Source organism: Carcharodon carcharias, chromosome 25 (genome assembly GCF_017639515.1).
Source record: "Carcharodon carcharias isolate sCarCar2 chromosome 25, sCarCar2.pri, whole genome shotgun sequence".
NCBI lineage: Eukaryota > Metazoa > Chordata > Chondrichthyes > Lamniformes > Lamnidae > Carcharodon > Carcharodon carcharias.
In genome coordinates this window covers 44,414,497-44,440,995 of record NC_054491.1, presented here as the reverse complement: position 1 = coordinate 44,440,995, position 26,499 = coordinate 44,414,497, and the positions used below count along the sequence as shown (strand labels likewise).

At 42.3% G+C, this 26,499-nt stretch overlaps 1 protein-coding gene across 6 annotated transcripts in view; it reads left to right on the top strand.

The window, feature by feature from the left end:
• The window catches only part of LOC121269532 (rho GTPase-activating protein 32-like), a 524,870-nt gene that overhangs the window by 187,211 nt on the left and 311,160 nt on the right, over positions 1–26,499 (top strand). For 5 of the 6 annotated variants that reach the window (XM_041174184.1, XM_041174187.1, XM_041174185.1 and 2 more), the window contains one exon: positions 493–601. The exons of the other annotated variant lie outside the window; for it this stretch is intronic. In XM_041174184.1, the coding sequence (XP_041030118.1) occupies positions 493–601 (109 nt within the window). The remainder of the gene's footprint in view (positions 1–492; positions 602–26,499) is intronic. 6 annotated transcript variants of the gene reach the window in all.

The following is a 26,499-nucleotide window of genomic DNA, read 5'->3' as shown; positions in this document are numbered from 1 at the left end:
GGGATTGGTTTACCGTTTCCTCTTGAAAGCCATTAACTCCCAACAATCTAGCTGTCCCTCATGTCAGCTTTGGTTAAAAGCTTGGATTGGGGCTTAAGGTCTCATCACCCAAGGTTACCAAGATTGAAATATGTATCTGCCATGGAACTATGTAGATTTGTATGTTCAAAACATTTGTTTAGAGGCCATTTTATATTCTCATCTTTGTGATTATGCTGGGATCATGTGGAAATGCTCCTCATTTGGGCCCATTTTGATTCATCTATCCAGAGAGAGTGTACACTCCCTGCGTTGCTACATTTAATTGTTTCTTAATAATTCTAGCGTTTCTGCCTCCACAGCTTTATTCAGGAATCCATTCCAAGTGTTGATCACTCCTTGCGTGAAGAACTTCTTGATATAAATCCGAAAGTGACTCTTTATTAGCCTGAATGGCTCTGGGATGTTTTTAGTTGAGTGTTTGATGTTTGCTTTATATGCTCCTGTTTGCAGGTTGAATAGAAGCTCTGCAACGCTGGAGGAAGATGATTATGTTCCAGAATTGCTGTTGACCCTCCCTCCTCGTGATCGCCTTGATTGGGAAGAGACAATTAGTGCTATGGTAATGTCTCCTTGCAGAATGTTTTTGTGGACAAATTAAAGTTCTCCCTTTCATTTGTTGCTACACATATTAAAGCCACCCATGTCCAGTTATTTGGCCCCAGGCATCCTTTGGTGAACTGCTGAACCCAAAATAAGAAAATTTATTTGTGTGCTTTCAAACCCCGTTTCACTTTTGCAAAATCCATTAACTCAGCAGTGATGTCCTTGAAACTTTTGTACAGTTTAGTTAATATTACCAATGCAAATCCATAGCTACAATTGGTTCTACCACATCTGTGATTGTTAGTTTTAGCAGGAGGCAAAGTATTAAGACAGTTGTCATGGTTAGTATAAAGCAGGTATGCAGACGGCTTCAAATTCTTTATTCCAGTGCTAAAAATCAGTGCTCAAACTGACTTATTGATACATAAGACTGATATCGATGGACAGGACTGATGCTTCAATGATACCAGATACCACGTGTGTAGAGAATGAAATGTGCAACCAATATTTCCAAATACTAATCAAAGGTCCCACCTGGTACTTGGGGATCCTGGAAATAAATGTTCCCGTTGTCAATGCCAACTCAGTTGAAATGACATGATGCATGCAATGCAACTTTGCTGAATCACAGATTTTATTTTGAATCAAGTCCCATATTTAAAGAGAAAATTTTGGGCAAAGCATGGTGGTGCAATGGCTTGAAGCCTGAGTGTTCTGCACAATGCATTGGTTGTGAACAGATTATACTGTAAGCAATGAACTGTGGTTCCCAGCTCATGCCCTGTGAAGAGACATTGAGTGGAAATGAGAAACGACATCACCGTTGGCATCTTTGACACAACTCCTCACAACTGAGAGACCCTGGAGCTTTCTGACACATCTCTCTGCTGATTTCAGAGTGTTGTTGGCAGACCCCTGGGAGGAAGAGATGAAGTGTCCACCAGACTGCGTCATGAGTGGCACATGGAAACCAACAGAAAATGACAGTGGAGAACCTGAATATATATGTTGAAGTTACAGAAAACATATCACTGAGTGATACTGAAAATGTGACTCATGCTTCCATAGCACCTGAGTCTTACCTTCTGTAACTCAGATCCTGCTGATCAAGCTAAAGGAAGTTTAAATGTGTTATTTATTTCTTGGCAAGACTCGCTTCTTTACTGGAGTAATGTGTGGATTAAGCAATAAAAAAGAAGCCATGTAGCGATTAGGGTTCCCTAATCAGTTGAGAGAAGCAGAGATCAGGGACTTCTAAACAATTCTGCCTCAACAGATGTACAAAGAAAGTGTTAAGGTGAATGAATATATGAATGAACTAAACCATTTTTCTACACACTATAATTGCACATAAAATGACTTATTTTAACAGGGTTATATGTGAAAACAATGCTGTATTAAAGAGTACTGTTGGTGTTGTATTAGTTTGGCTTTGAGAGAACAGCTCCTGAATCTAGAGTCCGTTATCAGGAGCAAAATGCTCAACCCAGATATTTACAGATGCAGTTCTCTCATAATCTAAGATGCAAAAAAATTTACAAAGGTGATCACAAAACACAAGGAGTCAGAACAGGAGTAGAGTCAAGCCTGCCCCACCATCCAATGTGATCATGGCTGATCTTGGGCTTCAACTCTACTTTCCTGCCCATTCCCCATATCCCTTGATTCCCTGAAACCCTGAGAGACCAAAAATCCCAACCTTAAATGCATTCAACAATGGAGCATCCATAACCCTCTGGAGTAAAGAGTTCCAAAGATTCACAATCCAGTGAATGAAGTAATTTCTCCTCATTTCAGAGCGAAATAATGGGCCTTTATGCTGAAACTGTGTCCACATGTTTTAGATTCCCTGATGAGGGGAAACAAACTCCAAATGATACCAGAACTGAGATGTCATAACCATCAGGAAAGATTGATCAGGGCTGCAGCTCTTTAGGAAAGAGAAGGTTGAGGGATGATGAAACATTTGATAGAATAAATATAGAGATGTTTTCACTTATGGGGCGTCCAAAACTAGAGATCATAAATATAAGATTTAATAAATTCAGTAGGGAATTCAGGAGACGTTTCTTTATTAAAAAGTAATGAGAATGTGGAACTTGGTAGCAAATGGAGTAGTTGAGGCAAAAAGCATAGATGCAGTTAAGGGGAAGCTGGATAAGTTCTTGAGACAGAAAGGAATGCTAGTAGGGCCGGAAGAGGCTCGTGTGGAGCATGGAAACAGACATGAATCAACTGGGTCGTAAGTCTGTTTCTTGCTGAGCATTCTGTGCAATTCCATGTATAATCAAACAGCTGCCAAAAAGCAACAGTTTAAATGAGGCTGTCTATTGCAGTAGAGGAAGTAAGAGTTCCTTCTGCAGTTTCACTGAAGAGTTAAATGCATGTACACCATGGGATTTTATCAGACAGATCAACTGTTGTGTTACATGTTAAAATTGTCAGTTTGGTTCATTGATTGTACACTCGAGTCAAAAACTTATAGATTCGAGGACCCCTTTGGGATTTTTTTTCATTTGTTCGTTGAATGTGAGCTGGTATTTTTTGCTCATCTGTACTTCCTCTTGAGAAGGTGGTGGTGAATCTTTCTGAGCCACTGCACTCTGTGGTGTAAGTATATTCACAGTGCTATTGGGAGGGGCTTCCAGATTTTTGACCTAGCGACAATGAAGGAACAGCGATATAGTTTTAAGTTAGGATGGTATGTGTCTTGGAGGGGAACTTACAGGTGATAGTGTTCCCATGTGACTGCTGCCCTTGTCCTTATAGGAGTAGAGGTTGTGGGTTTGGAACGTACTGTTGAAGAGTGCATGGCCAGTTGCTGCAGCACATCTTGTATATGGTGTACACTGCTTCCACTGTGCATTGATGGTAGAGGGAGTGAATGTTTAAGGTGGTAGATGGGGTGCCAATCAAGTGGATGATGTGTGAGTTGCATGCATCCAGGCAAGTGGAGATTATTCCATCACATTCCGGACTTGTGTTTTGTTTGATGGTGGATAGGTTTTGAGCAGTCAGAGATGAGTTATTTGCTACAGAATTCCCAGCCTCTGAACCAGTCTTGCAGCCACCCAATAACCTGGGTTGACTTTCCAGTGCAGGACTGAAGCAGTGTTGCACTGTCCAAGGTGCTACCATTGGATGAGATGTTAAAATGCACCCGAAATTCCTACTCTGGTGGGTGTAAATGAATCCACAACAATGAAGAAAAACAGGGTAGTTCCCTGGTATCCTGGTCAAAATTCCCCCCACAACCAACACCACCAAATTAGCTCCTTTATTTGCTATTTGTGGGACCTTGCTCTGGGCAAAATTGACTGCTGCACTTGTCTGCAGAATAGTGACAGAATTTGCAAAGTAATTCATTAATTTCGGAATGCTTTGGATTTCCAGAGGATAAGGCTGTGTGAAAGAAAGTTTGTTCTTTTCAAAAGTGAGGATGAAGCTGTGGGTGGTGAAACCAGACAAGTTCAGTAAAGTTGCTATTGCTCCTTAATGGCTAACTGGTAATGTGAAAATCCTGAGCATCTTTATGCTAAATATTAATTGGTGATTTGTTACCATATTTGACAAAAATGGTAATTTAGGCCACTTTGAATCCTAATGCAGTTTCAGTGTGGAAAACAACATTTTGCATCAGGTGCAGAACTGTCAGCCACAGGGAATGAATCGGTAGCAAGTTACCATGGCAATTTAAGTACTGAGATTTATTTACTAATCTGAAATCGCAGTTGATTTCTGTGCATGTCTCCTAGGCTTTGCTGATTACCTCCTTTGAGAATACCTGAGGGATGCACCCAGTAGCCCACTTAAAAAATATAGAAAATGGCATTTCACAAAATGGCTGAATTGATTAACGAGACATTGCGCAGCCCCAGAAATTGCTAGAAAAAGTAATGGCAAATTAACACAGTATCTGTCATTGTTAGCAAAACATTCAGCAATTTGTGGTGAAAAGAAGGCAGGCCTTGTGTTCTCTTTCTCTTGTTGGATGATTTGCGCTGCTCTGCTCTTAACATCTCAAAAAAAACAAAAAAATGACAACCCCCCCCTGCTCCATGAGCGCCTCCGCTGAAACTGTTTTCATGACAAATTGCTGGATTTGTACCAGAACGACAAATTAATCTAATTGCTTCCATTTAGGATTAGTAATTACTGTCACAAGGGCTAAGTTAATGATATGATATATGGTCATATGGACATACGAATTATGCTCCGCCATTCGATAGGATCACGGCTGATCTGAAAATAACCTTGACCCCACATTCCTGCCTACCCTCGATAACCTTTCACCCCCTTGTTAATCAAGAATCTACCTAGCTCTGCCTTAAAAATATTCAAAGACTCTGCTTCCACCACCTTTTGAGGAAGAGAATTTCAAAGACTCTCAACCCTCTCAGAGAAAAAATTTCTCCTCATCACTTTCTTAAATGAGCAACCCCTTATTTTTAAACAGTGACCCCTCATTCTAGATTCTCCCACAAGAGGAAACAGCCTCTTCATATCCACCCTGTTAAGACCCCTCAGGATCTTAGAGGTTTCGATCAAGTCGCCTCTTTACTCTTCTAAATTCTAGTGGATACAAACCTAACCTGTCCAGCCTTTCCCAACAAGACACCCCATCCATTTTCCCAACTGCTAACGCATTTACATCTTTCTTTAAATAAGGAGACCAATACTGTACACTCTACTTCAGCTGTGGTCTCACCAATGCCCTGTACAACTGAAGCATAACCTCCCTACTTTTTTAATCAATTCCCCTCACAATAAATGATAACATTTTATTAGCTTTCCTAATTACTTGCTGTATCTGCGTACTGACCTTTTGTGATTCATGCGCTAGGAGACCCAGATCCCTCTGAATCTCACCATTTACATAATACGCTTTTTTATTCTTCCTGCCAAAATTAACAATTTCACAGGTTGTACTCCATTTGCCAGATCTTTGCCCACTCACTTTGTAGCCTCCTTATGTCCTCTTTGCAATTTACTTTCCCACCTATCTTGATGTCATCAGCAAAATTAGCAATCATTTCTTCGATTCCTTCATCCAAGTCATTTATGTAAATTGTCAAAAGTTGAGGCCCCTGCAATGATCCCTGTGGCACACCACTTATCACATTCTGCTAACTAGAAAAGGACCCATTTATGCCAATTCCCTGCTTCCTGTTAGTTAGCCAATCTTCTATCCATGCTAGTATGTTACCCCTCGAGGACACCATGAGCTTTTATTTTTCGCGATAACCTTTGATGTGGTACATTACGAAATGCCTTCTAGAAATCTAAGTACCATACATCCACTGGTTCCCCTTTATCCACAGCACAAATGACTCCTTCAAAGAGCTCCAATAAATTGGTGAAACATGATTTACCTTTTACAAAACCACGTTGACACAGCCTGATTGCCTTATTTTGCTAAGTGTCTTGCTATAACATCTTTAATAATAGCTTCTAACATTTTCCCTATGACAGATGTTAGGCTAACTAGCCAATAGTTTCCTGCTTTCTATCTCCCTCCTTTTTTGAATACAGGAGTTACATTTGCTATTTTCCAATCTAATGGAACCTTTCCCAAATCTAGGGAATTTTGGATAATTAAAACCAACACATCAACTATCTCACTAGCCATCTCTTTCAAGACCGTAGGGTGAAGTCCATCCAGACCTGGGGATTTGTCAGCCCGCAGCCCCAACAATTTGCTCAATACCACTTCCCTGGTGATTTTAATTTTCTTGAGTTCCTCCCTTCCTTCCATTTCCTGATTTACAGCTATTTCTAGGATGTTACTTGTGTCCTCTTCAGTGAACACCGAAGCAATATACTTCAATTCATCTGCCATCTCCCTACTTTCCATTATCAAGTCCCCCGATGCACTTTCTATAGGACCAGCACTCACTTTGTTAACTGTTTTCTTATTTAAATATCCATTGAAACTCTTACTATCTGTCTTTATATTACTAACCAGCTTTTTCTTTACTGTAATTTATTCCCTCCGTATTAACCTTTTTGTTATCCTTTGTTGTTCTTTATATTCTTTCCAAGCTTCTGACCTGCCACCCATCTTTGCATAATTATATGCACACAAACAGCGGAGAGACCTCATCCTGAGTGAGAGACAGCCAGAATGTGTGGAGGTATTGGCAATTTGTTGCACAGTGGGAATTTGGTGCAGAGGGGAAGAGGTGCTCTTTGCATTTTTTCTTTGCTATCCAACAACTTAAATCTTCAGAGAGTGGTCTTGCCCTGCTGCAGCAGTAGAGGCTAAAAGGGAATGACTGGTTAAGTAGTGGGTAAGGTCGGGTAAGTATTTACTACTTTTATCGTGTGTAGTTTAAGGTCTTTTGTGGTTTATACTTTGTGTATTCTGCAGTAACAAGGATCAGGAAAGAAGGCCCAAGAGTAATTGATTTCAAAGGTTTAATTTAAAGGGATAAGTCATGACAGGAGAACTCAAAGCCATGGTGTGCTCCTCGTGCTCTATGTGGGAAGCCGGGAACATTTCCAATGCCTGAGACCAGCATGTGTGCAGGAAGTGTGTCCAGCTGCAGCTCCTAGAAGCTCGGATTTCAGGGCTGGAATGGCGGCTGGGGACACTGGAGCATCCGCGAGTCTGAGAGCATCGTGGATAGCACGCTTAGAGAGGTGGTCACACCGCAACTGAAGGGTCTTTAGGAAGGAAGGGAATGGGTGACCACCAGGCAGTCCAAGAGAAACAGGCAGGTAGCTCAGGAGTCCCCTGGGGTCCTGCTCGCAAATCGGTATTCCATTTTGGAGGCTGATGAGGGCGCTGGATCCTCCAGGGAGTGCAGACAGAGCCAAGCTTCTGGCACCACAAGCAGCCTGTCCGTAAAGGAGGAGAGGAAGAGCAATAGTAATAGGGGATTCTATAGTCAAAGGAACAGGTAGGCGCTACTATGGCCATCAACGTGACTCCAGGATGGTGTGTTGCCTCCCTGGTGCTATGGTCCGGGATGTCACTGAACGGCTGCAGGGCATCCTGAAGTGGGGAGGGTGATAAGGCAGAGATCATGGTACATGTTAGTACCAGTGACATAGGTAGAAAGAGGGATGAGGTCTTGCATCAAGAATTCAGGGAGTTAGGCAGCAGACTAAAAAGCAAGGCGTCTCTGGTTGTAATCTCTGGATTACTCCCAGTGCCATGTGCTAGCGAGCTCATAAATAGGGGAATAGCACAGATGAATACGTGGCTTAAGAATTGGTGCAGGAGGGAAGGTTTTAGATTCCTGGATCACTGGGACCGTTTCTAGGGAAGGTGGGACCTGCACAAGCGGGATGGTCTACATCTGAACCAGAGTGGGACTAACATCCTTGTAGATGCGTTTGCTAGTGTTGTTGGGAGGAGTTTAAACTAATTTGACAGGGGGAGGGGACACAATGCTAGCAGAATAGGGACACATCATAATACAATAAAACAATCAAATCAGAGGGAGTACAGCTGCATTAAGTTTCAAGGGAGTAAGGCAAGGCTGGATGGCCTCTAATGCCAGGAGTATTACAGGTAAGACGGAAGAGTTAAGGGTGAGGATTGACATGTGGAATTGTGATATAGTAGCCATCACTGAGACGTCATTGAGGGAGGGACAGGATTGGCAGCTCAACATTCCAATATATAGAATCTTCAGGCGAGACAGGGGAGGGGGTAAAAGAGGCGTTGCATTATTAGTTAAAGAGTGAGTTACTGCAGTAAGGAGAGATGATATCTTGGAGGGGGCATCAAATGAAGCTTTGTGAGTAGAACTTAGGAATAAAAAAGGGTCAGCCACATTATCAGGTGTTTATTGTAGACCCCAGATAGTCAGCGGGAAATTGAGGAGCAAATATGTGCACAATTTGTGGAGGTTTGTAAAAACAATAACAATAGGGTAATTATATTAGGTGATTTCAACTTTCCCAACATTGGGATAGACATAGTGTTAAGGACATCGTTGGAGTGAATTTCTTGAAATGTGTACAGGAGAACTTTTTAGGTCAATATGTAGAGGGTCCAACAAGGGCTGGACCTAATTCTGGGGAAAGAAGCCTGACAGGTGGCTGAAGTGGTGGTGGTGGTGGGGGAGCATTTTGGTGATAGCAGCCACAGCATGTACAGCTTAAGGCTTGTTATGGACAAAGGAATAGACAAGTTGCAAAAAAAAGTTTTTGGGTTGGGGGAAAGCGGATTTTAGTAAAATAAGGCAGGATCTGGCCAAGGTAGACTGGGAACAGCTACTTGTGAGGAAATCTACAGAAAAGCAGTGGGGGTTGTGCAAAAAGGAAATGGGGAAGGTACAGGCTCAACATGTTCCCTCTTTGGTAATAGGAAGGAGTAACAAACCCAGAGAACCATGGATGACCAGAGATATTCAAGATACAATGAGAAGGAAAAGAGAGGTTTTTAGTAGGTACAAGGGGAGCAAATCAGCGGAGGCATTAGTGGAGTACAAAAAGTGAGGGTGGAGCTTAAAGCAATTAGGAGAGCAAAGAGGGGATATGAGAAAGCTCTGGCTGGTAAAAGTAGGGAAAATCCCAAGATATTCTATAAGTATATCAATGGGAAGAGGATAACCAGGGAAAGAATAGGGGCCAAGGGGACAATCTATGGGTGGAGCCAGAGGACATCGGTAGAGTGTTGAATGAATATTTCACATCTGTTTTCACCCAAGAGAATGAGGATGAAGATATGGAACTCGGGGAAAGGAACTGCGAGGTTCTTGAGCAAATCGATTTAGGGAGTGACAAGGTATCGGAGGTGTTGGCAGGCTTAAAAGTGGAAAAATCTCCAGGTCTGGATGATTTGTGTCCCAGACTGCTGAGGGAGGCAAGGGACAAGATTGCAGGGGCTCTGACCCAAATTTTGCATTCCTCTCTGGCCACGGGGGAGGTGCCAGAGCACTGGAGAACAGCTCATGTGGTTCCGCTATTTAATGAGGGGTGTAGAGATAAACCAGGGAACTACAGGCCAGTGAGTCTCATGTCAGTAGTTGGGAAACTATTGGAGAAAATTCTGAAGGAGACAATCTATCTCCTTTTGGAGATGCAAGGTTTGATCAGGGATAGTCAGCATGGCTTAGTCAGAGGGAGGTCATGCCTAACAAATTTGAATTTTTTGACCAGGTGTGTAGATGAGCGTAGTGCATTTGATGTAGTTTATATGGATTTCAGCAAAGCCTTTGACAAGGTCCCACATGGGAGACTTATAAAGAAGGCAAATGCACATGGGATACAGGGTAATTTGATAAGGTGGATTCAAAATTGGCTTAGTTGGAGGAGACAGAGGGTGATGACAGAAGGATGCTTTAGTGACTGGAAGCCAGTGTCCCACTGGATACTGCATAGCACAGGGATCTGTGCTGGGTCCCCTATTATTTGTCATTTATATAAATGATATAGATGACTATGTGGGGTTTAGGATTTGTAAGTTTGCGTTTGACACAAAGATTGGCCGGGTGGTTAACAGTGAGGTTGAGTGTCTTGGGCAACAGGAAGATATAGACGGGATGGTCAAATGGGCAGATAAGTGGCAGTTGGAATTTAACCCTGAAAAGTGTGAGGTGATACACTTTGGAAGGAGTAATTAGACAAAGAAGTATTCAATGAACGGCATGGCACCAGGAAATTCTGAGGAACAAAGGGACCTTGGCGTGTGTTTCCATAGATCTCTGAAGGCGGAGGGGCATGTTAGTGGGGTGGTGAAAAAGGCATATGGAACACTTGCCTTGATCAATTGTGGCATAGGTTACAAAAGTAGGGAGATCATGTTGGAGTTGAATAGAACCTTGATGAGGCCACAGCTGGAGTATTGTGTGCAGTTCTGGTCACCACATTATGGGAAGGATGTGATTGCACTGGAGGGGGTGCAGAGGAGATTCACCAGGATGGTGCCTGGGATGAAACATTTAAATTATGAAAAGAGGTTGGATAGCCTTTTCGTTGGAGCAGAGAAGACTGAGGGGGGACCTGATGGAGGTGCACGAGATTATGAGGGGCATGGATAGGGTGGATAAGGAGCAGCTGTTACCCTTAGTTGAAGGATCAGTCACGAGGGGACACAACTTCAAGTTGAGGGGCAGGAGGATTAGGAGGGGATATGAGGAAAAACTTTTTTATTCAGAGGGTAGTGATGGTGTGGAGTGCGCTTCCTGGGAGGGTGGTGGAGGCGGGTTGCCTCACATCCTTTGTAAGGTACCTGGATGAGCACTTGGCACATCATAACATTCAAGGCTATGGGCCAAGTGCTGGTAAATGGGATTAGGTAGGTTGATCAGGTGTTTCCCATGTCCGTGCAGACTCAATGGGCCTCTTCTGCACTGTGAGATTCTGTGATCTGCTTATTCTTTAAGTTTGATATTGTCTTTAACTTTTCTAGTTAACTACAGATTATGGCCCTCACCTTGGAATTTTTGTTTCATTATATTTGGAATGTATCTATTCTGTGTATTCTGAAATATCCTTTTAAATGTCTGCTACTGAGCCTTTCTTGACCTACCCCTTAACATCAGTTCCCAGTTCACTTCAGCTAGCTTCGCTTTTATGCCCTCGTAATTGCCTTTATTTAAGTTTAAAATACTAGTTTTGGAGACACTCATTTCTCCCTCTAAATGAATGTAAAATTCAATCATATTATGATCGCCGGTACCTTGGGGTGTCTTCACAATAAGGTAATCAATTATTCCTATCTCGTTGCGCAATACCAGGTCTGCTATAGCCTTTCTGGTTGCCTCCAGAACGTGCTGTTCTTAGTAACTGTCCCAAAAAACATTCTGTGAACTCCTCATATATGCTACTTTTGTCCATCTGATTTTTCCAGTCCATATGTGGATTAAACTCCTCCACGATTATTGCTTTGTTTCTGGCAAAACCCCATTATTCTTCTTATAAACTCTGTCCTCCTGTGTAGTTACAGTTAGGGTGCATGTACAGCACTCCCAAAAGTGACTTCTTGGCTGTATCATCCTCATCTCAACCCAAACCGCTTCTACATCCTGGTTTCCTGAACTTAGGTCATCCCTGTTTAATTTGCTAATACCATCATTAAGTAACTGAGCCACCCCTCGACCTGTTCCTAACTTCCTATCCTTCCTAAATGTCCCGCACCCTTCAATATCCAGGTCCCAATCCATGTCATCCTGTAGCCATATCTCTGTAATGGTTATGAGATCGTACTTATTATTTCTATTTCCACCACCTGTTCATCTGCTTTGTTTTGAAGGCTGCGTGCGTTTAGATACAGAGCTTTCAGTTTTATCCTTTTATCATTTTTGTAGTGTTTAGCCTTAACTACTGATTTACTCTTAGAATTGTACTCTCTGTTCCTTCCTGTCACAGTCTGTTTATCCAGAAAGGACAAATAAAACTCTCATTCTAGCAGGTTGTAAATTGTTCCTAGAGATTTTTTAATATTTAAAATTTTATTTTTCACTTTTTCTAACTCTAAACTTGTTTTCTTCTTTGTCACTTGCTTTCCTTTCTTTATCCTGTTTTATTGGTTAAGAAGATAAGTCAGGAGATGGAGGGGAGAAAAGAACTTGGTGAAATTACACTCACTAAGGAAGCGGTACTGAGTAAACTGATGGAGCTGTGGGCTGACAAGTCTCTGGGTCCAGATGGACTTCATCTTAGGGGCTTAAAAGAGGTGGCGAATGAGGAAGTGGATGCATTGGCAATGATTTTCTAAAATTCCCTAGATTCTAGAAAGGTTCTATCAGACTGGAAAGTAGCAAATATAACCCCTCTATTCAAGAACAGAGGGAGGTAAAAAACAAGAAGCTGTAGGCCTGTTAGTTTGACATCTGTCTTGGGGATGTTAGTCGATCATTAAAGAGGTTATAGCTGGGCACTTAGTGAAAGACAAGCTATTGGGAATGGTCAGCATGGTTTTGTGAAAGGGAAATCATGTACTGTGGATAAAGGGGATCCTGTAGACATAATGCATTTGGATTTCCAGAAGGCATTTGAGAAGGTGCCACATCAAATGTTATTGCAGATAATAAGAGCTCATGCTGTAAGTGGTATCATAATAGCCTGGATAGAGGACTGGCTGGCTGGACAAAACCAGAATGCCTGATTGGGAGGATGTGACTAGTGGAGTCCTGCAGGAGTCTTTGCTGTGGCCTCAACTTTTTATAATTTACACCAGTGACTCAGATGAGAGGAGCGACGACAAATTAGCTAAGTTTGCAGACGACACAGTTAGGTTGGAAAGTATGTTGTGAAGAATACATAAGGAGTTTGCAGATGAATATGGATAAGTTGAGTGAATGGGAACAATTCTGGCCAATGGAGTCTAATATGGGAAAATCTGGAGTTCTTCACTTTGGCAGCAAGAATAAAAAAAACCAGACTATTACTTAAATGGAGAACAACTGCAGAATTCCGAAGTGCAGAGGGCTCTAGGTGTTCTAGTGCATGAGTCACTAAAAGTTCCTCTTGAAGTACAGCACATGATCAAGAAGGCTAATGGAACGCTATTCTTTATTTCAAGAGGAATTGAACATAAAAGTAAGGATGTTATGCTTCAGTTATACATTAGTGAGACTGTATTTCGAATATTGTGTATAGTTTTGGTCTCCTTATTTAACGAAGGATGTAAATGCATTGCAGGTGGTTTACTAGATTGATACCTGGAATGAGCAGGTTGTCTTATGAGGATAGGTTACACAGATTGGGCTTGTTTCCACTGGAATTTGGAAGAGTGACTTGACTGAGGTTTATAAGATCCTAAATGGTCTTGACAAGGTGGATGTGGAAAGGATGTTTCCTCTTGTGTGAGTTCGGAACTAGAGGGCACTGTTTTAAAATTATTAATAGCAAAGATGAGAATTTTCTTCTGAGCATTGTGTGACTTTGGAACTCTCTGCCACAGAAGACAGTGAAAGCGGGATCACAGAATATTTTTAAGGTAGAGGTAGATAGATTCTTACCCCACGTGGATTTCAACTGAAATTCCACCCCTCATGTTTCGAACCCACCCAGGATTACAGGTATCTCCGGGACATAAAACGTTTCTCAGACTGCTGTTCCCGTCACATTCTGAAATCCACACTCAGTGCCATGCGCCGCCATATGAACACACTCGACCTCTCCCTCCAGCAGCACCGCCGTACCCTTTTCCAAAGCAGCGCGTGCCCCCAGTTTCATTTTATTCTTCGGCTTATCCGATGCCTCAACAAGAAACTTTTTCTCTTTCTCTCAAGTGCTAAGGAACACAAGCTCCAACAACTCATCGACACCAACACCCATCTAAGACCCTCCACCCCTGCCTGTCCCTCCGTCCCCATCCCATCTTCCAATCCCAGCCCCAGCCGTGTATTCACTATACCCCCTGACCTTCCCCTCTCCGATGCTGAACGTTCAGTGCTCAGCAAAGGACTTAGTTTCATACCCTTACGCCCTCACCTCAAATGAATTTCGGGCTCGGCATGATGCTGAACTCTTTTTCGTCTCCGGGCTCACCTTTGGGCAGGAGTCCTCTCCCCATTCAACGGATCCTTTCACCCACCTCCAATATTCTCCCTCCACCTGGACCCCTCCCTCTGGATTCTTACCTTCTCTTGATCTTTTCATTGAGAACTGTCGGCGCGACATTAGTTGTCTCAATTTCTCTGTTCCTCTCACCCATTCTAATCTCTCTGTCTCTGAACTTACTGCACTCCATTCTCTCAGGTCCAACCCTGACATTGTCATCAAACCTGCTGACAAGTGTGGTGCTGTTGTTGTCTGGCGCACTGACCTCTACCTCGCGGAGGCTGAGCGTCAACTCGCAGACACTTCCTCCTACCTCTCCCTGGACCATGACCCCACCACTGAACATCAAGCCATTGTTTCCAGGACTGTCACTGACCTCACCTCTTCTGGGGATCTTCCTCCCACAGCTTCCAACCTGATAGTCGCCCAACCTCGGACGGCCCGCTTCTATCTCCTACCCAAAATCCACAAACAGAACTGCCCTGGTAGACCGATCGTCTCAGCTTGCTCCTGCCCCACAGAACTCATTTCTCGTTATCTTGACTCCCTTCTCTCTCCCCTTGTCCAGTCCCTTCCCACCTACATCCGTGATTCTTCTGACACCTTATGTCACATCAACAATTTCCAGTTCCCTGGCCCCAACCGCTTCCTCTTCACCATGGACGTCCAATCCCTCTACACCTCCATCCCCCACAAGGATGGTCTGAGGGCCCTTAGCTTCTTCCTCGAACAGAGGCCCGAACAATCCCCATCCACCACTACTCTCCTCCGTCTGGCTGAACTTGTTCTCACACTGAACACTTTCTCCTTCAACTCCTCTCACTTCCTCCAAATAAAAAGTGTGGCTATGGGTACCCGCATGGGCCCCAGCTATGCCTGTCTCTTTATGGGGTATGTGGAACATTCCTTGTTCCAGTCCTCCTCCGGCCCCCTTCCACAACTCTTTCTGCGGTACATCGATGATTACTTCGGTGCTGCCTCATGCTCTCGTCAGGAGTTGGAAAAATGTATTAATTTTGCTTCCAATCTCCACCCCTCCATCATTTTCACGTGGTCCATCTCTGACACTTCCCTTCCTTGATCTCTCTGTCTCAATCTCTGGTGATAGACTGTCCACCAATATCCATTACAAACCCACCGACTCCCACAGCTACCTCGACTGCAGCTCCTCACACCCCGCTTCCTGTAAGGACTCCATCCCATTCTCTCAGTTCCTTCGCCTCCGTCGCATCTGTTCCGATGATGCCTCCTTCAAAAACAGTTCCTCTGACATGTCCTCCTTCTTCCTTAACCGAGGTTTTCCACCCACGGTGATTGACAGGGCCCTCAACCGTGTCCGGCCCATCTCCCGCGCATCCGCCCTCATGCCTTCTCCTCCCTCCCAGAAACGTGATAGGGTCCCCCTTGTCCTCACTTATCACCCCACCAGCCTCTGCATTCAAAGGATCATCCTCAGCCATTTCCACCAACTCCAGCACGATGCCACCACCAAACACATCTTCCCTTCACGCCCCCGTCGGCATTCCGTAGGTATCGCTCCCTCCGGGACACCCTGGTCCACTCCTCCATCACCCCCTACTCCTCAACCCCCTCCTATGGCACCACCCCATGCCCTTGCAAAAGATGCAACACCTACCCCTTCACTTCCTCTCTCCTCACCGTCCAAGGGCCCAAACACTCCTTTCAAGTGAAGCAGCATTTCACTTGCATTTCCCCCAACTTAGTCTACTGCATTCGTTGCTCCCAATGTGGTCTCCTCTACATTGGAGAGACCAAACGTAAACTGGGCGACCGCTTTGCAGAACACCTTCGGTCTGTCCGCAAGAATGACCCAAACCTCCCTGTCGCTTGCCATTTTAACACTCCACCCTGCTCTCTTGTCCACATGTCTGTCCTTGGCTTGCTGCATTGTTCCAGTGAAACCCAACGCAAACTGGAGAAACAGCACCTCATCTTCCGCCTAGGCACTTTACAGCCTTCCGGACTAAATATTGAATTCAACAACTTTAGGTCTTGAGCTCCCTCCTCCATCCCCACCCCCTTTCTGTTTTCCCCCTTCCTTTTGTTTTTTTCCAATAAATTGTATAGATTTTTCTTTTCCCACCTATTTCCATTATTTTTAAATATTTTTAAATCTTTTATGCTCTCCCCACCCCCACTAGAGCTATACCTTGAGTGCCCTACCATCCATTCTTAATTAGCACATTCATTTAGATAATATCACCAACTTTAACACCTATGTGTTCTTTTGTTCTATTGTTTGTGACATCTTTTGATGATCTGCTTCTATCACTGCTTGTTTGTCCCTACAACCACACCAACCCCCTCCACTTCTCTTTCTCTCTCTGTCTCCGCGCCCCCCCCGCACATACACCTTAAACCAGCTTACATTTCAACTCTTTCTTGGACTCGAACTCAAGTTCTGTCGAAGGGTCATGAGGACTCGAAACATCGACTCTTTTCTTTTCCGCCGATGCTGCCAGACCTGCTGAGTTTTTCCAGGTAATTCTGTTTTTGTTTTGGATTTCCTGCATCTGCAGTTTTTTTGTTTTTATCAGCCATGATCTTATTGAATGGCAGAGCAGGCTCGAGAGGCCAAGTGGCCTACCTCTGCTTCTATTTCATATGTTTGTAAAACAAAGGCCCAATGTTTAGGAAGATCTCAGATTCCCTTATCAATTTATATTTCAGCAATTTGTGAGGCAAAGATAGTGCGATCTGAAGGCTAAGATAAACATAGTTTGTGTTGATCACGTGAATGCCATTCGAGCAATTTCTTGGTCATGGTGTTTGTACAGTGTCAGATCTTAACGGGAAGCATGGTAGCCGAACAGGCCACGACTGACCATGGGTGGTGTTTCTGAGGTGTGTACAATAGCACAGAATACATATGCTAACTCCAGTATAAATACAATTTGCAACAAATAATTCAATAAAATAATTTTAGTCAAAGCAAATAGGATTTGATATTGTATGCAAACTTTAATTTGTACAACTTGACAGGTCTCCTACTCCAAGCAATGACTGAGACAGGGTAGCCTGTCAATAAGTAATACTTGAGCGCCTAATCATTCCCACTAGTTGGAAAATGCCATGCTTGCGGGGAGCAATTGTGTTTTAGCCAGCAATTCCACCTTTAGCCAACACCATGAAAAATACAGATCAACAAATCTTTCATTCCTGTTAGAGGGACATGATAAATTTCAACTTTAGTACACGCACAATTAGAGTGCAGAACACATGCGGTTTCATTTGCAACTCCTTAGGTACTGAAGGGGTCTGTGCCTGCATGCAACAAGACTGGTAACGTTCAAGCTTGAACTATTAAGTGGCAAGTAACATTTGTTCCACACGAATGCCAGGCAAATGCCACCTCTGTAAGAGAGAATCTAACCACCCTCCCTTGATGTTCAGTGGCATTAAGATCATCATACCCCACCATCAACATGGTGACCAATCGTATAAATACTGTTAATACATTAGCAAAGGCTATGTATTTTGCGGCGAGCGATTCACCTTCTGAATCGTCAAAGATGTTCACCTCTACAAGGCATAAGTCAGGAGTCCACATTAATGGATGAATACAACTCCAACAATACTTGAGAAGCTTGATACCATTCAGGACAAAGCAGCCTGTTTGATTGACAAATCATTGTAAACATCCACTCCTTCCAACGTTGGCGCACTGTGGCAGTGCACCCACTGTGGTTGACAGGGCCCTCAACCATGGCCGACCCTTCCCCCCCCTTTCCTAGAACCATGATAGGGTCCTCCTTGTCCTTACTTTGCACCTCACCAGCCTCCGCATTCAAAGGATCATCCTCCGCCAACTCCAGAATGATGCCACCACCAAACACATCTTCCCCTCGAACCGCCCCAAACCCCCACCCATCAGCATTCCGTAGGGACCATTCACTGCAGGTCCACTCCCCCATCACCCCCAACTCCTCATCCTTTTCCCATACAATCGCATAAGGTGCAGCGTCTGACCCTTTACCTCCTCCCTCAAAGCCCTAGGCCCCAAACACCCCTTTCAGGTGAAGCAGCGTTTCACTTGCACTTACTTCAATTTGGTCTACTGTATTTGCTGCTCCCAATGTGGTGGTCTCTACAATGGGGAGACTAAATACCGACTGGGTGATCCTTTTGTGGAACACCTTCACCAAGTCTGAAAGCACGATGCAGACCTTCCTGTCACTTGCTATTTCTGTTTCAACATTTTATCCTCTCATGCCCATATGTCTGTCCTTGGCCTGCCGCACTGTTCCAATGAAGCCCAATGCAGACTGGAGGAGCAACACTTCATCTTTGGATTAGGCAATTTACAGCCTTCCGGACTTAACATTGAGTTCAACAACATGACCACACTCCTCCTTCTTGACCCCTTTTTTTAATCCAATTTTTATTTATTTATTTTTGTTTTCATTTAGCTTTCTTTTTTTACATTTTATATTATTTATTTTTTTTATCCTTTACCTCAAGCACCTCCTCTGCCCATAGAACCATCTGTTATTTGTTTTTATGTTTTGCTGACCCTTGTTCTGCTATCTTACCTTTATGCCACCATCAGCACCTTCTTTAGTCTTTACCACTACTGTTAACACTCCATTTGTCTTGTGCCCTTGACATCTTTGTCAATCTCTCCTGAGCTCCCACCTATCCCTAACCTTCTACCTGATTCTACCTGCTCCACCCACACCCTTAAACTGTATAAAATCCATCATATTTCTACTTCTCTTTAGCTTTGAAGAAGTCATATGGACTCAAAGTTAACTCTGTTTCCCTCTCTACAGCTGCTGCCAGACCTACAGAGTTTTTCCTGCATTTTCTGTTTTGACTTAGACATGTGTTGCTTTGTCATCACTAGGTCACAATCCTGGAACTCCTGACCTGTGGGGGTGCTTTCACCACACACACTGCAGCAGTTCAAGAAGGTGGCTGACCAGCACCTTCTCAAGGGCAACTAGTACAATGAATGCTGACCTTGCCAGCGACACCCACGTCCTGTGAATGAATAAACAAAAAAGTATCATCAATTTGTTGTCTAGCACATGAACAGATTGGGACCTTCAGTAGCATGATTTCAAGCTCAAATACAGAACAATTGGTTTATTTATGGATGACAATACTACAGTAATTTGTTACATCTAGTCCTTGGTTTTTATGAAACTACACTGATCAGCCTCTGTTCAAGGAACCAGTCAGTGGTAATTTTTGCTTAATTCATAGCTGCAGTGAAAAACAGCAGTTAATGCAGTCAGCCAGAAAAAATCATCAGATTATTAAGGATCTTTCTTAAACTCAATTTCTTTCTTGCCTATTGGAAATCGTTCAACATTAGGGACTATAAAACTAAATGAAGACATTTGTCCATTGCTGCTGTTCTAACCACATTAATCACGTTCTGTGACATTCCTATTTTAGTGCATGTTGATCATTTAGTCTTCCTTTAGCTGAAATAAGTTGTATTAACATTCCTGGTAATTTCGTTTTAGCTCCCACAGATTTTTCCAAACTAGCTCCCTTGCATTTCCACTTGCTTTATGAGAAAGGTGTAGAAACGGAACCTGATGTGTATTCCTTGCAAGCTGATGCACTGGTTGATCAATATTCTGCAGTGTGTGGGGAGGATACTTAGAATAAAGAAGTTACCTACTTTTGAGGGTTGCCTGTATTTTTCAATTTAAGGTATTTTCCATGCTCAATTTCTACCTAACTATCCACTCAAACCTTTATTTACCCTCTTTCCTTCAGGTCAGACCAAATAGCAAGTGTAAACTTTGTAATGTGCCTTTCATATCGCTTGAGGATGTTATATGGGTGAAATTGTGATGTAACAGATGTCAAAAACAACTGGAAATAATGCTGTCCCGTGAAAATTGAAAATGCTGCGCCTTGTTAATTCAGAGTAATTGAGTTTTTAACAGCATGCTAAGCCGTAATTACTATTGAATAAACACTTTAGCCCTGAAAGATTAACCTTAGAAGTATGGAGTCTCATCCCATTAAAAGGAATTGCACTAAAAATTGCATTAAAATTTTAAAAATTAATTTAGATGTTTAAGCATCTTCCTTAATCCCATATGTGCACCTCAATCTTTATTTTGTTTATGTACAATGATTTAAATGTAAATTATATTCCTTGCTTTTCACTTCTGCTTTGCTATCTGTGAGAATTCCTTAATCTGTCCTGTTATTGGTTGCCACAAATCCTTTATAAACTGCATGATGTCTGAAATGAGGGAATCCACACTCGAGATCCTGCTAAATCTTTCTGGGCTACTGTTCCTTTATCGGTGACCTCAAAATCTGGGCTAGAGTCTGTGGTGGTGCATACATTAGATTGTTTTTCTTTTTGTTGCCTCACGGTAACTAGAAAGCAAGGCTGTTTATGCATTGAATTTCTCTAAAGTAAAAGCAGTGCCTGAGCAGTATTATGACACTGCCAATGGTAAAGGCTGAGTTGTTCAAATCGCAGAGGGAAACTTGAAACAACTGTCATAACCCATTTTTGCAATTTGTATGTTTCGAGATGCAAGCTTTGAATTCAGTAGTAATAAGACCACCAAGTCTCAAACATTTATTAATACAAACAAGATTGTAAGCACATACATATGTCTACAAAATTACAACTATAATAACTACAAAAATTCCCTAATTAGTCTGATTTTCAGTTAAACTCCTGTTAAGGCAACAATAAAACACACAGATTTAAACAGACCCCTGGCAAAGCAGACCCTGGACAGTCACATTCAAAATTAGTTTCTTTCAGCTCTGGGTCCTTGCAGACAGACTTGAGGCTTACAGGCTGGAGGCTTTTAATCTTGGAATCGCCCTCTTTTTACAATAGCCTTTTCTTCCTTTATATGTATTTTCCACTTTGAATGCAAATTCTCATTATCACTTGGTTTTTTTAACTTTTTAAATTTTCTAACAATAAAACCCTTTCATACTATACTATTAAGTTTTGATAAAAATAAACACATTGTTTCTGAGCTTCGCTTGGTTAGGTATAATATGTCACTTCTTTTGAATGGCTTATTTAAAAATGCAAATTGCTCCCTTTACGCCTCACCTTCTATTTTCTATTTCCCTATGTTTATTTAATTACCATTTCAAACCTACTTCTATACAACAAAGATTCTAGACTAACTGGCTTTAATCCAATTAAGACACACAGACACAGACACAGACACCACTAAATTCCATTTTAAAATAACTTCCAATAACATTATATCTTCTTGACAGAAGACTATCATTCCAACCAAAAATGGGTTTCAAAGTATGTGCCCTCTCAATGGTTGGCACTAGCCAGTTTAAGAACTACAAAACTTTGATAAATTTTAAAAGTACCATTACAAAATTAGTTAACATAAAGCTGCTCAGGATCTCACGGAAACAGTGAGCTGTGTTTTGGACCAGACATAGCTATGGCACAAGAAGGTGCCAGTTCGGTCAGATATCCACATGGAATAATTTACACATTTAAAAAAAAATGATTTAGTTACATTGCAGGTGATCAACAACAACAACTTATATTTATTTAACATCTATAATGTACCAAACCATTCCAAGGCCCCCTACAAATGCATTGTGAAACAAAGTAAGCTAACTTCAGGCACACAGTAAAGCAAATACCAACCATTCCAGATACATCGCTGATAAAACGCCATAGACAAAAGCCCCTGTTTTGGTCATAGTGGATATTTATGCCTGACCTATTAGACCAAGGAGTTGCACAAATGAAAGGTGGCACCAATGTACTTATTGCACATAACGCCTTTGGAGAATGGTAGAGGATATCGGTTGAGCTTTTACAGAAAGGGATGAGGTCAGCAGCTATAATAACAGCTTCAGTTTTAAACAGTTGGAAGTCTGCATGAAGCAGAGTGGGTATTTTAAGACTAATGACTGCCTTCATAGCACTCTGTAAAGAGGTGGTTTCGTATATCCAGAGAGTTGGGCTGAGTGTACTTTCTACTACTGTGTATGAACCTTTATATTATACATCACTGAGCTCCAAGACACAAACTGAAAGAATATAATTGTGTGGCACGTTTAATGTCGAACTTAGTTGCACACAAGATTGTATACTAGCATTAGTGTTAAATATTACAGTGCTTTAGTAAGAATCACTGCGGTAGTGACATTTTAGGAAAAACTTTTTGGAGTCTGCGGGGCATGAGATTGCACTATTATCAACCTTCTACACCCCCTCCCCCCCCAACCCAGTCCTGCCACCAATATGCTTGGTTGCCTTTGTCTGATCTGCTGGCAATTTGATTAGTATGATTTTTTGAGCTTCACTGATTTCCTTAGTTCTCAATCCTGCTTCTATTTAATAAAAGCTGTGCTATGACCTTGCTGTACATAGTGGTTGTTGCACAATTTTGCAAACGAGCATAGCCTAGTTGCTTGCTGTGAGATTCAAACTGTGTGGTATCCTGGAGTTTGTAACAATGCTGAGTTCTTGTAATAGAATCATGGAATAATTTGGCCCATCGTGCCTATGACAGTTATTTGATAGAGCTATCCTATCCTGTCCCAGTCCTGCTCTTTGCCAATAGACCTATAATTTTTTTTGCCCTTCAAGTATTTGGACAATTTTCTTTATCAGAACGATTCATGATTTTGAACACCTCTATCAGATCTCCTTTTCTGCCCTAAGGGAAAAAGCCTTAGCTTTTCTAGTCTCTCCGCATAACTGTAATCCCTCGTTCTTGGCTCCATTCTAGTAAATCACTTCTGCACCCTCTCCAAGGTCTTCACATCCTTCCTAAATTATGGCCCTTAGAATTGAATACAATACTCCAGCTGAGGCTGAGCCAGTATTTTATAAAGGTTTAACATAACATTTGTACTCTAGTCCTTTATCAATAAAACCTTTTTTTAACAGCCTTCTCAACTTGTTTTGTCACCTTCAAAGGTTTGTATACATACACCCCAAAGTGTCTCTTCCTGTACCCTCTTTGAAACTTGCCATTTAGTCCATATTGCCTCTTCTCATTTTTCCTATCAAAATGTATTACTTCACACTTCTCTGCATTAAATTTCATCTTGTGTGTTTCTGCTCATTTCACCAGTCTGTGCCATCTTGAAGTCTATTACAATTATCTTCATTACTTATATTTCTGAGTTTCATGTCAGGAGAGGCGATGGCGTAGTTGTATTATGTCGCTGGACTAGTAATCCAGAGATTTAGGGTAATGCTCTGGTGACCTGAGTTCAAATCCTGCTATGGCTCACCTTCTTAAGGGCAGTATATGCTGGCCAGCCAGTGAAGCCCACATCCTGTGAATGAATAGAAAAAAAAATCTGCAAATTCTGAAATTATGCCCTATATACCCACAATCATCATTAATAAAGCAGTGGTCTTACCCCTCTTCAGTCTGAAAAACAATTGCTCACAACTACTTTGTTTCCTAACCAGTTTTATATGTCCTAAATTTGTTAGCAAAATCAAATTATTAATTTGCTTCTTTGTCAAGTGTCTTTTGAAAGTTCATACATACAACATCAGACACACCACCCTCATCAAGGAACACAATCAAACGAAGGAAAAATAATTTGCCTTTAACAAATCTGTGCTCATTCAGTAGCCCATGCTTCTCCAAACTGCAGTTAATTTTGTCCAGGATTATTATCTCAGAGTTTTCCCATCACCAGAATTATTTTGACTGGCCTCTAGATGTCGTATTTATCCCGATTCCTTTTTTTAAATGAGACTGTCATATTTGTAATCCTCCAGTCCTCTGGCACTGCCCCCATATCCAAAGAGGACTGAAAGATTGTGGCCAGAACCCCTTCTCACAGTCCTAGAATGCATCCCTTTAAGATTGGATTGGTTATTCTGGCTTTAGCATCAATCAGTCCCTTTGGACTCCACACAAACCGAGCCTTTTAGAGCAGATTGAGGGCAAAAATGACTCTGACCTACAAAGTTCCTATTTGATGATATTCCTCATGCGAGGAGCTGTTCATGAGGAGACACTTTTAACTCTGGGACCTGAGGTCAAATCAGCAGTGAAAATTTCCCTCTGCTGTCTGTAATGGTAGTACATGAAGTTAGTTCAGTTCTTCAAGGCTGTGAGCCTTACCATAAAACTGGCCCGAATTCAGCATTAATTGGTAATCGCTTGCTGAGGCTGTAGATTTGCTGGTATGGGAAATGGAAAAAAGGCTTTCAGCTACATTAAAGGGTACTCTTCTGAGGTTGGAGCTGAGGGAGTCTTCCCTTGTGTCTAAGCTGTGTTGTATCTGACCTGGCAATGCTTGATGATGGAGCAAAGAGAAAACATGCCAGTAGTGCCCTGACCTTTAAGGTGACCAATACAAAATGGATTGATTGATTCTGAGATAAACATAATGCTTGGTATGTTGTACTGCAATGAACTTGTACCTTTATCTCTTGTCATTTGTAGAAGTCCAGTTTGACAGTGCATTGTGGTGGCAGACTTGGACAGTGCCTGGATGGTCAAGTTAACTGATGCATGGAATTTAAAATTGAGCCTCAACATATTGATGCCAGACCATTTGAACCTGACGTTTTGTGTGTGAAACTGGTGCCGTAATTTTCAAGCAGCAGGTCTGTGAGCTGCTTGCAATTATTGTAAAGCCATCATATTTTTGACAACTGAATTAAGTTGGACCATATCTGGACTATCCTACCAGAAATTTCAGTGTGTCTCAGTACCTCACATTTCATTTGTTGTAACAAGAATCTGTAAATTTGCTCAGTACTGTACCTCTCTGCTTTGAAACAAGAGCATCTCATTCTTGAAAGACTAAAAACTTGGACGAGACAAGCACACTGCACAGTTCAGTTTATCTTCTTGGTTTAGGCTATCAGACGAATAAGAATATTAGGATTATCAGAGCTCATTGCACTTGAGGTCGCTGGCAACTACCTGGAGTGACAAAGAAGCTTTCTTTGAACATTTGTCTGTTCTGAAGGCCAACAATGCTTGAGTGTGCATTTATTAAATAGACATTGTAATTTTTCTTCGATGGATGAAGGAAGCCTTTATTGTGTGTGAAGACTAAACTTTTCAAAGAATGGGTAGGGTCATTCTAATGGAGGTTTCTTAATGCCACAAAATGTTTTGATAGAAGTTGACCTATAAATTTTGAAAACCAGTGTGTAAACTATCAGAATATTGTAGCCTGTACCTAGTTACCACTGGAAATGTGATGTTTCCTGGTTTGTAATTCAATTTCTTAACATATGTCTTCTATTAAAAGCAAGCCATCTAGAGTGCTGATTTTGACTGCACTGGAGCGCTGCTTTGGGCTGCATTAAAGCTTTTGTGCTGCTTCAGTTGGAGTTTGGTGAGCAAGGGAAGGAGGGATCCTTTCATTTTCTACCTTAACTTAGTAAGAAGAGCGATGGCCTTGGTAAGTAGGACTTGGTAAGTATCTCTTCTGTCTGTAATATTTTCTTAGCTAGAGGAAGTAAAAGTAAAGGGAGTAATTTAAGGATAAGTCAGGTTAGGGCAGCTCAGCCAAGTGGAATGCTCCTCCTGTGCGATGTGGGAAGTCGGGGACACTCCCAGTGTCCAGGGTGACCAAGTATGCAGGAAGTGTCTCCAGCTGCAGTTACTGGAGATCCATTTTTCAGAGATGGAGCTGTGCCTGCAGTCGCTGTGGAGCATCTGTAAGGACGAGATCTTCGTGGATAGCACTTCAGGTGGTCTCACCACAGGTAAAGTGTGCACAGGCAGAAAGGGAATGGGTGACCGCTAGGCAGAGTAAAAGCACTAGGAAGATAGTGCAGGAGTCCCAGGGTCCATTTTCCTCCCTAACAGATTTTCCATTTTGGATACTGCTGGGGGAGATTAGTTTCTCAGGGGAATGCAGCAAGAACCAAGTCTGTGGCACCACAAATGGCTCAGTTGCACAGAGAGGAGAGAAAAGAGTGGGAGGGAAATAATAATAGGAGGATTCTATCGTAAGGGGAACTGATAGATGTTCCTGTGGCCACAGATGTGACACCAGGATGATATGTTGCCCCCCTAGTGCCAGGGTCAAGGATGTCATTGAGCAGCTGCAGGAAATTCTGAAGGGGGAGGGTGATCAGCCAGAAGTTGTGGTCCATTTTGGTACCAACAACATAGGTAAAAAAGAAGGATGGGGTCTTGAAAGCTGGGAAATAAATTAAAAAGCAGGACTTCAAAGATAGCAATCTCAGGATTACTCTCAGTGCCATGCACTAGCGAGATCAGGAAAAGTAGAATAAACCAGATGAATGTGTCCCTGGAGAGATGCTGTAGGCGGGAGGGTTTTAGATTCCTAAGGCATTGAGACCAATTTTCCAGAAGCTGGGACCTGTACAAGCTGGATGGATTGTACGTCAGCAGGTTCAGGACCAATATCCTCGCAGGGATATTCGCTAGTACTGTGGGAGAGGGTTGAAACTAGATTGGCAGTGGGATGGGATCTTGAAGGGGAAGA